We start from the raw sequence: 12,831 nt of genomic DNA on the forward strand, positions 1-12,831 counted from the left end.
CACAAAAGTGGAGCCCTCATGATGGGATGAGTGCCTCAGAAGAGAGGCAGGAGAGCCCGCTTTCTCCCTGCTCTCCACCCTGTGAGGACACCGCAGGGACACGGCCATCTGTAAATCGGCAAGAGGCCTCTCATCAGAACCCGACCGCGCTGGCACCCTGACCTCGGATTTCCCAGTCTCCAGAACTGCAAGAAGTGAATTTCTGTTAAGTCACTTGCTCTATGGTGATGTGTTACAGCAACCAGAGCTGGCTAAGACATGTGGCTATGAGATGCAGAACCAAGTCTGGGTAACATGCTGACTTATTCTACAGAGAAGCAACCACCCTGTGGCGTCTCCCCCCAGCCAGGAAGATCCTGAGTCGGGCCTCCCCCTGCATAAGCTTTTTTAAAAAGTTAACTCTGATTAGAAAAGGTACCCACTTAGAGCCTAAGAGAGTGGGTTCCGTATTTGTGACGCAAATACAGAGAGGGATGCAGCATGGGCATTCCTTTAGCTTTAAGTGAGAGTTTGACGAAAAAGAAATACCAGCCGTAACGCGGAGATTTCATCTCTGACAGGATGCCACAAGGCAATGGGAGGCAAAAGGCCAGGAGAAATGGTTGAAGCCTGAGATTTTAAAAAGCAGCCTCAACAACCACATCAAGACCAGAATTCAAGGAGGTCCTCCTCCTTGAGGGGAGAGATTAACACAGTGGTTAAAGTGAGGGTTCTGATTACCTGGTCTCAAATTTGGGTTTTTCCACTTTCTGTGTGACTTTAGTAACTTACCGAACTTAAGTTTTAGTTTGCTCATCTGTAAAATGGGGATAATAACATGACTTACCGCAAGAAGGCTGATGTGAAGATTAAATAAGATAATGTATTCAAACTAGTGCATGATAAGCATTTAATAAATGTTAGCTGTCGATACCTTTAGAACAACAGTAGATACAAGGATGTAACTGCCATTTCCCATTCCCTGGAATGGGTCCTCAGAGGATGCAGCAGATGCCAAACTCTGAGTCAAGAGAATTAATTAGTGAGCAGTCCTAATTTTTATTTTCAGGAAACTGGGGTGATCCCTCCACGGTACACAAGAGCATCCAGAAATAAAAATAAGACAGAGCTGCCTTATTGCTTTGTCCCCTCTGAATAATCGGATTCATGCTTCAGGTCTTTAAAACTCAAGAGAAAAACTAATCTCACATTAGTAATTCAGCAACAGCAACAATAACAAAAAACATCACACACAGAAATGAGATGCAGGTGAGGTGGGATCGGGCCAGGACAGAGCAGGGGGCCAAAGTCATGATAAAACCACTGTGGAAAACCACCTAGAAACTCATCTCTCTACAAATCAGAATGGACTTTGACACCCCAGCAATCAAAGACAAAAATCAATGAAATGCAGAAACCTCACACACAACTCAGCCTCACTTACACTCAATCTCTCTCTCTCTGTCACACACACAAACACACACACACGCATGCCCCCCACCCTCAACAACCCCGCGGCCACCCTCGACTTTCCAACATTGGGTCATCAGCCAAAGCATGTTGGGTTTTCCCAAACTGCAAACATGACACAGGGAGAGGGACCAAAAGGAAATGCAGCCAGAACAAAGGGCAGGAGGAGTTGGGTTGAAACCATGCTTTGCAGGGTGTGGAGAAAGTCTAACCTAGAGATCTTTTTCTGACCGAGAGTGAAGCGGATGATTTTGCTTTGTGATGAGTCCTTGGATGATGCACTGCATGATAGGAAAGAAAAAAGTGGAAGAGGTGAGTGAGGGGAGAGAAGATGCATTAGACACACAAGCAAATAATCAGAGTACTGTGACAATGGGACCGGCTCCAGGGTTCCCCCCGCCCACTTTTCCCACAACATGCAGCTTTCTTTCTAGGTCTGACTTCTCTGATTTGATAAATCTCCACTGTGAAGAAATTGCTATCAAGATTATCTAAGAACTTGTGTGACTTTCTTTTTCTTTTAATTCCAAATGTCTTCTCTGCTATCAGTCACTATAAGGCCCTTCTTCCATAATAAGATGCTGAAGCTGGGGGTCTCTGACGAGTACACTTTGGCCTTTCCAACATATTTAGAAGCTTTGATTTCACATGCTTGTTCTACCAGGGTGCTTTTTCCATTAATATCCTGAATATCCCATAAAGTTGCCCCCCAAAAAAGGGTGGAGATGTTTGCAAGGTTTGCTGGTCTTGGGAATGTCTTAAAGTCTTCTGAACTTGCTAAATTCTGGGCTTTGAGCCATAAATTTATAAATATGAAGAATCATGGTTGGACTTCATAAAAAAGTTAAATTTATTTACTACCTTGTGAAAGATAGAAATATTTATCTTTCTTGCATCCATATATACTATACCATGTTCATAAAAGGATCTGAGATGAGGAATGCAATGTTAGGAAGTGGAGAAAGAGACAACAGAGAATGAATTTTTTTTTTAAAGCAATTTTCTGGATTTTTCCTAAAAAGCTAAATACTGATAATATGTAAGGTAGACATAGATGGGGAAGAATTTCATGAGGTGGAGTGTGGGTCAAGTTCTCAGCCATCACATAAGGTACTGAGAAGAGCTGAATTTAAGAGAAGCTGCTCTGATTCCTTCATGCCAATGCCTCCAATTTCCTTGCTCAGCTTCCCCAACTGCTTCATTAACACACATTATGGAAAAGTTGCCAAGTTTTAATATTTGCTATCCCAAGAGGTACGGTACTGAGGTGTGTTCATATCTGGCAGAGTTCTAAGGGAGGGGCAACCCAAACCTGGTATCTGGGTGTTGTGTCAACATTTGACATTGATGATCAAGGGTCTGAACCATTACCCTCGGGAGTTTGTCAGAATTTGAGAAGAGAAATACAATAGAACTAAGCCAGTGAAGCTATTTTACTATTCTTAAATTTACAGCTAGAGCATCAGCATGGGGTATCGTATTTCTAGACCTTGAGAACAAGATATTCTCTGGAAATAAAATTAGAAAGTATTAGTATATAATGGATAAAACCAGTCATTTGCAGAAGGAACCCAATCTGAGCCAAATAAAGGATGAATGAGGACATACAGTAACTCCAAAATTTGTCTCCACATTACAGAGTGGGGCACCACGATGGCAGAAACTACTCTGGAATAAATGGATCTAAAAAGCTGGCTTAAATGAACTTGGCTCATCTTTAGGTAAGGCATTTACTAATGGTAGGATGTTTTTTCTTACTGGGAGATGGGTGTCCTGAATGGAACATCTGGTTCTTTTCAGAAGACAAATGCTTCCCATGGAAATGGATATCTCAGGCTGGCACAGCCCAGTGACACAAGCCCAGAGTTTTCTCAACACATGTTCCTGGAAACCCTATGCAATGAGATGCTCTATAAAACAAGAAGAGTTCTGTGGCTGAGTTTGAGAATGCTTCCTATGCCCTCTTCTGTGCACACATGTTCCTTCCCCCAGCTTCCTTATCTTAATAAATATCACTATTTTCCTAGCTGCTTAAGCCAGAAATCTAACCTTTACCTGTGATTCCTCTCCCTCATTCCAGAGAGTCAATCTGCCTGTAGTCCTGTTGGCTCATCCTCCAAAATGGCCCAGAACTGGTCCATCTCTGTATCTGCTCTACCACCTTGATCCAAGCCACTGTCATCAAGAGGACCACAGAAGCCTCTGAGCTGGGTCCTCCCTTCTGTTCTTGCTCTTCCAGAGTCTTATTCTCCAGAGAGGAGCAAAGGTGACCTTTTTTTTTTAAAAAAAAACTGTAAATCAAATCAAGTCTTTCTCCTGCTCAAGACTCTCCAATGGCTTCCTGTTAGCTTTAGGATGAAATATGAACTTTACCCAGTTTAATTGTCTCTCTGTGACCTGGCTTCAGGGCTACAGGACTACACAACTTCAGAGGACACCACTCACACTGTCTCCCACGTAAGTGGTGGCAGCCCTCTTTGCTTGCACCTCCCACTTCCCTTTACCCACTGAACTCCAGCCACGTTAGCCTTCTTTCTGCTCCTCCAACCTGCCAAGCTTACTCCCACCACACGGCCTTTGCACCAGCTGCTCCCTCTGCCTCATCTATTCCACACCTGCCTGGCTAGCTCCTTGTCATTCATAGTTCCACTTTGGTGTCATGTCCTCAAAGAAACCTTCCTACCAATCCAACCTAAGTTATTAACCCAATCCCTCTGAATCTCATCATCTGATTGTAGCACCACTATCTGATATGTCTCTTTCCCTTTCATTTGCCTGCCTCCTCCAGTAGAATGCCAGAGCAGGCACCTTAGATATCTCATTTCGCCTTGACCCCCAAGTACCTAGAACAGTGCCTGGCACACAGAAGGCATTCAAACACTAGCTGGATAAATGAATGCATATTGGCAGATTCCAGGATCTCAGTAGTTCCCTGAAGTAACAGTTAGAACAACTGAACCCAGATTATTTCCCAATTTTTCCCCCATAGAAGCCTCTCCCTGAAAGTCACTATCCAGGGAATAGGCCCTCTGCAGAATGCAGTGTGGGGGATGGCGTTCTGATCATTCAATCATCCCACTCCATCAGGGAGGGGACCTCTCTCACCAAAGAATGGCTCCCACCCAGGTGGTGCTTCAGGGCAAAGGGGCAGAGGCTGGCTGCCTGGCTGTCTATTCCTTATTGCTGGTCAATGCACCTCTACCAGCCCACACACTAGTTTCCATAATGTGAACTGGACATAATTAGATAATTAGGGAGACTGATTTACATCATATCTATCACTGCTGGTTTTAACACCATCAAAACTGGGGAACAGCAGTTCTCATGGGGAGAAAAGCCGTAACCATCTGTAAGGCAGCTACTTTATTTGAACCACTCTGCGCAACTACAACGGGCTACCAAGGATGAAGGTAAGTGAGAAACCTTATGATTACTAATGCCGAGGCTTTGGGGGACTGGAAAGAAAAAGCTATTTCTCTTTAGTGTATATTAAATGAAACCAAGCAATCAAGTTGATCAGTGACATTTAGGTTTGATAGCTAAAGGTTTATGACTTGAAAAATAATTATTATGGGCTTTTCTCCAGAACTTCCCTATGAATCAAAAACTTTCTAGTTCCTCATCCCCCCCTTTTTTTCTGTCATTAGAACAAATATGTTACAAGGTGATCTTTTACAGAGTTGCTAAGGAATGCAACTATTCGCATCATGACAGGGTAGATGGCAACTGCCCTGGTGTTCCGTTGGTGTATCTGGTGTATTATTCTACAGTGAGTCCCATTGGCAAGGTCGGTCCCTCTAGAAACATCAACAAAATCTAGGCCCTAACCTAAAAAGCAGAGGATCACAGCTGACACCACTACTCAGTTTCTAAGGTCAGCAAAACTCAGTCACGTTTTAATGATAACTGCTCCCATCAGGGGATGTTGGCCCTCACAGGGAAGGGGGCTACCTCTTTCCCCGCTAAAAACCCCTTGCCATCTTTCTTCTGCATTTCTCCTATAGCAAAGCAGAGGCATCTGCTGGAGACCTTTTGCCTCCACTCAGTGAAATTACTTGCACATATAACACTGAACACCCAGCTTGGAGGCAGACACGCAGAAGTCTGAAGTCTATTTTAGGGGTTGTTTATTGCCTAAGAGCATGTGTACGTGTAATAGGGCAGAGTTAAGGCAGGAGCAGCTAATTAGCTTTGGCTGCTGGCGATTCTGATCTAGAAAAGGACACATCTCCGCCAGGCGCATCCATCCACTTCAAGGTCACGCTCATTCCCCACAAATGACCAGTAGTCCTCAGCACCAAGGAAGCACAAATGAAAAACACGCTCAGTGCGGGCTAGGGTGTGGTCAGCGGGGCGGAAGACCCCTGGAAAAGCAGAACTCTCAGCTGGCGAGGAGCCCACCTGGACTGCATCTCCGCTTGTGCTTTTGACTGCTGATGTGGCGCTGGCTGGTGAGGCTGGCCCGGGGCTTGAGGGGTGGCTGGCACCTGTTGCTGGGGAGTGCCAGCCTGGCACTGCGAGGGGGCCCCGGCCGCCTGGGACCCGGCGGGCGGCAGCGGTGAGGAGAGGTGCTGCTTCTGGGGCTGGGGCTGTTGCTGCTGCTGTTTGTACCGGGAGAGGCTGAAGAAGAGGCCTAGAATGGCCTTGAGGTTGCCATTCCTGATTTCTGCAAGACAATAAAGAGATGCGGGTTAGCGGGAAGAATCCTTTCTGGGGAGCCCTTTTCCCGGTCCCTTCAGTAGGCTGCTTCAGCCCTCCTTTGAGTTTAGTTCCTCTAGGAGATGACAGATTTCCCCAACACCTAATTGGTATCACAGTCAATTAAAATCAGGCTGAGACCACAAAGAAATTAGTTTATTCTCCCTACTGGGATTGGCGTGGAGATGTGAGGCAAGTTGCAACTGGGATGTCTGGCCGAGGAAATTCTCAGGACACCACCAGAAAAGTCAGAGTCCCAAGCAAGACTGTGCTTGTCCGGGAGGCAGCACGAGCGATACAAGGACAGAGGCTGCGGGGGAACTCACTGGTCTCCACGTGGCTCTGCTAAGTCCGTGCTCTGTGCCTCAAGCCACTTCAAGTGTGCCAAGTGGCTGCCGGCCTGCTCCACAGTTCCTGCCCTGCGTTACCCAATCATCCTTCCCTCAGACCTATGGCCCTGAGTCTCTCCTGCTTGCTGAATAAATAACCTGAATTTGGGGTGGGTGTGGGGATAGGTAATAGGGCTTGCTTCCATAGAGAACTCACGCAAAAATTCCCTTATAGGAAATTCGTGCAGAGTTGGGGATGTGAAAATTTTTGCTCCAGACAGAATTTTTTTCAGATGTTAAAATGTATTTGCCTCGAGGCATGCATAAAGAGTCGCAGAGAGGGAATAAAATATTTATTCACAGGCAGAGGATTTGGATGCAAAGCAATCCCTCCTTTTATGCAGTTCTTTTAACATCAGATGCTGATGGCCAAGGTCTAAACTGACCCTGAGGGTGAAGTGATAGGGCCACCCAGCTCGAGGGACAGAGGAGGAGGAGCCTGGGGGGAAGCTTTGCTTTCCTCTGCTTTGCTTCCACCCTTAGGCTGAATTTCTTTTTCTGAACTGGCAAGGGGGTTAGAGGGAGTGGAGCTGGAGGAAGGGAGGCCTCCCTTGCCTGCGAGGGTCACACAGACCTCCAGGTTAGCCCCAGGCTGGGGAAGAGGATGCTGATAAAGGAACCGGAGTTTCCGCCAAGGACCAGTAGAGAAGCAGAAGGTATGAATGGGGTCCTTTCAGAAACCAGCCCCACTCCCTGTAAGCCTGCCAGCACCCCGGGGTGTGATCGGCTGACGAGGTCAGGCTGAATTACTTCCTGTTGAAGAGTTCCTCTTTCCAGGCTCTGAAGAAACTGGCAATACAAACTACTGGAGTCCAACTTTCACTGCTTCGGGAGCCAGCATGTTCTGATTGTGGGACACAACTGGCAGAAGCCCAGCTTTGGGAAAACCAAAGCCCTGAGTTCCACTCCACCACTTACAAGCTGTGCAATCCTGGGCAAGTCACCTCATCTCGCTGGGCCTTAAATGACAATACTGACACAGCTTGTTCCATTATGCAAGGTTGTTTTGCAGATCAAACGAGCATATGTGTGGAAGCACATTGTCATCAGTCAAGTCCTTCACTGGTCTTGGTTACGGTATGACAACCACAGCCCCAGAATCCTGAGATTCCCATGCAGCTCCGGCTCCATGATCTAAAAATGATGGTTTCTTTACTAGGGTGACCTTATAATTTACCATGCAGATTATGATATTTTGGGGAGTGAAAGGGAGAAGCTCTTTTTTTTTAAATTTTGTTTTTTTATTGAAGTGTGGTTGATTTACAATGTTAGTTTCAGGTGTACAGCAAAGCAATTTAGTTACACATATACATACTTTCTTTTCCAGACTCTTCCCCATTATATGTTATTATAAGAAATTAAATATAGTCCCTGTGCTATATAGTAGGTCCTTGTTGTTCATCTATTTTATATGGGAAGCTCTTAATTACATCAGGACAACAGGTGTGAGCCAGGGCTGACCTGGACAAGCCAAGATAATCGCAAACCACTGTATGCAATGCGGGGAGCAGAGAGGGTTCCGCAGAGGTCGGAAAGTCTCCCGAAAGCCCGCCCCCTCGTTTCTCTGGGTGGTTCAGCTTTAACCTTTCAGCTCCACCTCCTCCTCCACCCTAAGGAAACCACAGAACACACCTGTGGCCTGCTCTGCTGCCGCTTCTAAATGTTCTTACAGGGACATCGTCACAGAATGTGGGGCTTGGAGGGGCTGATTCAGCTTATAGACTGAGTTTCTGTAAGATTCAACCTCTCTGAGCCTCAGTTTTCTTTGTTTTTTTTTTTTTCAAAGGAGAGGGTACTTGTTATCAACCACCTCTCCTTAATTTTTTTGGGGAGGGTGATTTTTTTTTTTAAATGGAGGTACCGAGGATTGAATTTTTTTTTAATGGAGGTAATGGGGGTTGAACCCAGGAGCTCGTTTGCTAAGCATGTGCTATACCACTGAGCTACACCCTCCCCGCCCCCTCCAGTTTTCTTTAAAAAGGGCATTTGACTCATGGGAAGATGGAGGATTAAGTGACACGACCCCAGTCACTCATCTGGACAGTGACGGGAGGCAGGGAAAAATCAAGAGCTGACAGGCAGGTGAGGACCTGTTAAGGTGTTATCGAATCCTGGCCTCTGTGCCCCAACACCAAATTGAAATCCGGAGGCAGAATTCTGGGTGAAGCAGAAAGAACAGCTTTGTTTCTTTGCCAGGCAAAGGGGGTCACAGCAGGCTAATGCCTCAAGACTGTAAGCCTGATCTGGGGAGGGGTAGCAGGGAGTTTTATTGCAAGACTCCAAGGAACAGAGCTCCTGATAAACCTCTGTGAACTTTCAGGGGCTGCCTTCTTTCCTCCCTGACACCAGAATGTGCTTTAGTATGAGGGCAGCCATTCTGGGTGGCTGTAATCTAGGTACTTCAGAGAGGAGTGCAGCACAGGATAGGGGGAGGGGTGTGTCCCGGGAGGGCCGCCCAGGGTCCTGCCCCATTACAAGGGAACCTGGGGAAACAACTTCCCCTCAAAACTGAATTCCTTGAAGGGTGAAAAAAGAACTATAACCACGATAGATGAGATCTACGTAAGATTTTTGTTCCTTTTATAATTACCAGCAGATTATCCAGTTTAGAATAACAAGAGCTACTACTTGTTAGTATGTATTGAGTTAAACTTTTTACACACATGATCTTATTCAGTCCCTACCGCCTGGAAATGAGTATTATCATCTTTTACTGCAGGGGAAACAAAGGCTCAGAAACATTTGTGACTACTTCTCCATGGTAATAAATGCCAGAGCTGGGATTTGAATCTAGGTTTTTCCAGCTCAAAGCCAAGTCTCCCCACGCGATGTAACTCAGCTTACCTGCATACCCATCATGTGTCGTGAATTTAAAAGCACACCTCAGTATATTCAATATCTTGTAGTAGCTTACTGTGAAAAAGACAATGAAAATGAATATGTGTATGTTCATGTATGACTGAGGCATTGTGCTGTACTCCAGAAACTGACACAACATTGTAAACTGACTACACCTCAATAAAAAATTTTTTTTAATTTAAAAAAATAAATAAAAGCACACCAGATGTTTTATTTATTAAGCTAGCTCGTGGGCACGTAAATATTCTTTACTCTTCTTCTAGACATTCCATAATACATTAAAAACAAAAAACCACACGAGAAAAAACAAAGAAGGAAGGAACGAACAATTGAGCAGATCCAAGGACTCAGGGGTTGTCCCCTGCAGAAAGCAGGCACATCCACGTTAACATCCTCATAACCCAGCAGCGCCACGCCGAGCAGGTGAACAGAACTGGCACTATGCCACATTCGCTGTCTGCTATGGGTATTAAGTCATTTATTGTTCATAACTGTCTGTTCTATTATTCCCTGAAACATCTTTTTATTTGTGAAAGAGCCCAGTGCTCCCATAAATACACTCTTTCTTAGGAGGAAGCATTCTTATTAGAAAGATCACTGACTGTCAGAGCCAAAAAGACCTGGATTTGAATCTTCATAGTCCATCCTTTACAGACTTCAAAGTTTTTGCAAGATTCAACCACTCTGAGCCTCAGTTTCTTCTTTACGCTGGGCACATGTGTGCTGCACCTTTCCCATGGGGCTGGTACGAGAATTAACAGAGGATTAAATGAGAAAGTAAGTCCAAGGCACCCGGGGCACTCCCAACTCTGTACTTCCCTTTTTGGTTCAGAAAATATGGTCATTGTACCTGCAGCCTCCTCAGAACTCAGCCCAGGGCCCTTCACCTACAAGAAGCCTAAGAAGTTGCCCCTCCTTCCCACACATCTCCTCTGTGCCCCAGTCACAGGCTTCCAGAGGAAAAGCAATCATGAATAATCCCATTTTAGAGAAAAATCCAATGGTGAGCCTTTAGAAACAAACAAGCTTTACTGAGGTATAATGTACATTATAAAGTCACGTGTACAATAATTTTTAGTAAGTTTAGTAAATTCCAGTTTTAGAATATTTCCATCACCCTGAAAAGTGCTCATCTGCGATCAGTTCTCGAACCCATCCCAGGCAACCTCGAATCCACTGCTCCTGTAGGTCTGCCTATTCTGGGCATTTCCTACAAATGGAATCATGTGGCATGTAGTCTTTTGCATCTGGCGTCTAGTGCTGAGCATGTTTTCAAGGTTCATCCATGTGCGAGCACTGAAGAGTTTGTTTCCTTATATTGCTGAGCATTATCCCATTATATGGAGAGAACCCATTTTGTTTATCTACCTACCAGTTGGCGGATGTTTGGACTGTTACATTTTCTTTTCAGAACACAGGACTCAAGAATGGTGGATGCTCTGTCTGGGGTTGACAGGCACAAAGTTTATGCCATGGGTGGTCGGTTAGAGACAGTCTCCAAAATAGCTAGAATTGTGTTTGTTTCCTATTTCCAAGTGGCATTTGTCTATGTTCCAGGAGGCCTGGTAAGCCGACTCCACGGGCCGTGTAAAAACAAAATCCACCAACCCACAAAAATGTTTCCTTCTTGACATTTCCCAAAGCTTTGGGAAAAAAGAGCATCATTTTGTTTCTGATCAACTAGCCTCACCCTCTTGATTTGTAGAGAAGGGGAAAAAAATGTAGACCTAGAGAGATAGGGCTTGTCAAAGGAGACATGAGCTAGGCTGCTGTAAACCAGCACGAGAACCCTGTTCTCCTCTCTCCTGGCCCCCCCCCCACATGTAAACTAAGGAATAAATGACACAGGACATAGTCCAGTTTCCACTAGAACTCAGGATTGCTTTGAGTCTTAATCTCCTTGGGCTCTGACTGATCTCCACTCCCACCGGCTGGTACTAATCTGCATGGATGCTGTAGGGAATGCTGGGTAAGGCTGGAGGATAACAGTCATTTTCTTTCAACATTATTTAGAACAAACCTCAGGCCTGGTTTACTACTAAGGCACAGGCATCAGAATAATCTAATACAAAGGAAGGGACTCAGACTGCAGTCTCAGGTTCCCCTCCAGTCCCCTGAAGTCACAGTGTGAGGTCATGCGGCTGATTTGAGGCTGTGGATTCCGGGTCATTACTCCCCAGGACGGGTCATCTACACAACCTGCACTCACCACGTAACCACCCCACTCCGCAGCCTTTCTGTGCACTGCTCACCAAGCCTGGCAGTGACCCTACCCCCTAGGGCAGGTGGACGAGGAGGTGGGAGCAGAGCTTACAGGGTGCTGGTGAGGGGCAGAAAAGGTCCCACACACTCCAAACTCAGGTGATGTGGGCAGATGGAAACAGAAATGATCCACCTGCTGTTTCTACCCTAATGGTCCAGAAAGACCTCCTTCCTTCTGGCTCAGGATGAAAAGAGGAGACAGCTCAGCATCTGGGTCTCTGACCAGCAGGGCAGCAAACCCGGGCCTGAGCGCATCAAGCCAGCAACCAACTTTCCTCCAAAAGCATATAGACTCCAAAAGCATATATACTCCAAAAGCATCTTCCTGCCTCTTTCTCCAGTCTGCCAGACTGATAAAAAGCCAGTCTTCTGTCCCCATCATATTACCTATGCCCCATTACCTAAATTTCCCTTCACCTTCCTTTTCTGCCTGATGTATGCCTATTCAACCTACTAAACTCAGGGGAAACATGGCCGCCTCTGAAGTCCCCTGACTGCCCTGGGCCACGCTGACTGTTGCCATTCTTTGGGTACTGCTGGATCCTCTACATACCATTAGCACAGCTCTCTTATTATTATTATTATTTTTTTAAATATAGGTACTGGGGATCGAACCTAGGATCTTGTGCGTGCTAAGCACGTGCTCTACCACTGAGCTATACCCTCCCTTCAATAGCAATCTTATTAATTGGAATGAAAGCTAGTTTTGTACAACTGACATGACTCTCTGTGTACCCTGGTACCCAGCCCCGTGCATGGTATATAGGATGTGCCCGGCAAATGTGTGCTTAACTAAATGTGATATGCCTTTCCTTCCAGACCTCCGCTTTCCCATTGCAGGAGGATGGGCTCAGGGCGAGGGAGCATAAACCCCAGGTGTTCTCAAAACTCCCAGGGGTAAAGGCCATCCTTCCTCACAGGGACAGGTTTACAGATGGTCATGACAGGTGGAGTGTGTGTTGGGGAGGGGCTGAAGGATCTTGAAAATCACCCAGGGCAGGGAGAGGCCGAAGCTCACGGGACTCTGGCAAGTCTCCAAGAGCAAACAGATGAATCCAACCTTGAGGAACACAGAGGGGGTGGGAGAGAACAGCAGCACCTCCATGGGGCTCCCCTGGCCGGCAGCCCCTGCTCGCAGGCATTGGCTATCTGTGCCCCGGAACAAAGGCTCTCT

At 46.0% G+C, this 12,831-nt stretch overlaps 1 protein-coding gene across 9 annotated transcripts in view; it reads right to left on the reverse strand.

Annotated features, from left to right (window-relative positions):
* Window positions 1-12,831, reverse strand: part of NAV2 (neuron navigator 2) — a 690,497-nt gene that overhangs the window by 204,901 nt on the left and 472,765 nt on the right. For 8 of the 9 annotated variants that reach the window (XR_010383379.1, XM_064492508.1, XM_064492507.1 and 5 more), the window contains 2 exons: window positions 5,851-6,115; window positions 1,662-1,730 (listed from right to left, as the gene is read on the reverse strand). Coding sequence is in view for 8 of the 9 variants with exons in the window: in XM_064492508.1 (XP_064348578.1) it covers window positions 1,662-1,730; window positions 5,851-6,115 (334 nt within the window). In the remaining variant the exon portion in view is untranslated. The remainder of the gene's footprint in view (window positions 1-1,661; window positions 1,731-5,850; window positions 6,116-12,831) is intronic. The other variant, XM_010987472.3, reaches the window with a different exon arrangement.

Source organism: Camelus dromedarius, chromosome 12 (genome assembly GCF_036321535.1).
Source record: "Camelus dromedarius isolate mCamDro1 chromosome 12, mCamDro1.pat, whole genome shotgun sequence".
NCBI classification, from domain to species: domain Eukaryota; kingdom Metazoa; phylum Chordata; class Mammalia; order Artiodactyla; family Camelidae; genus Camelus; species Camelus dromedarius.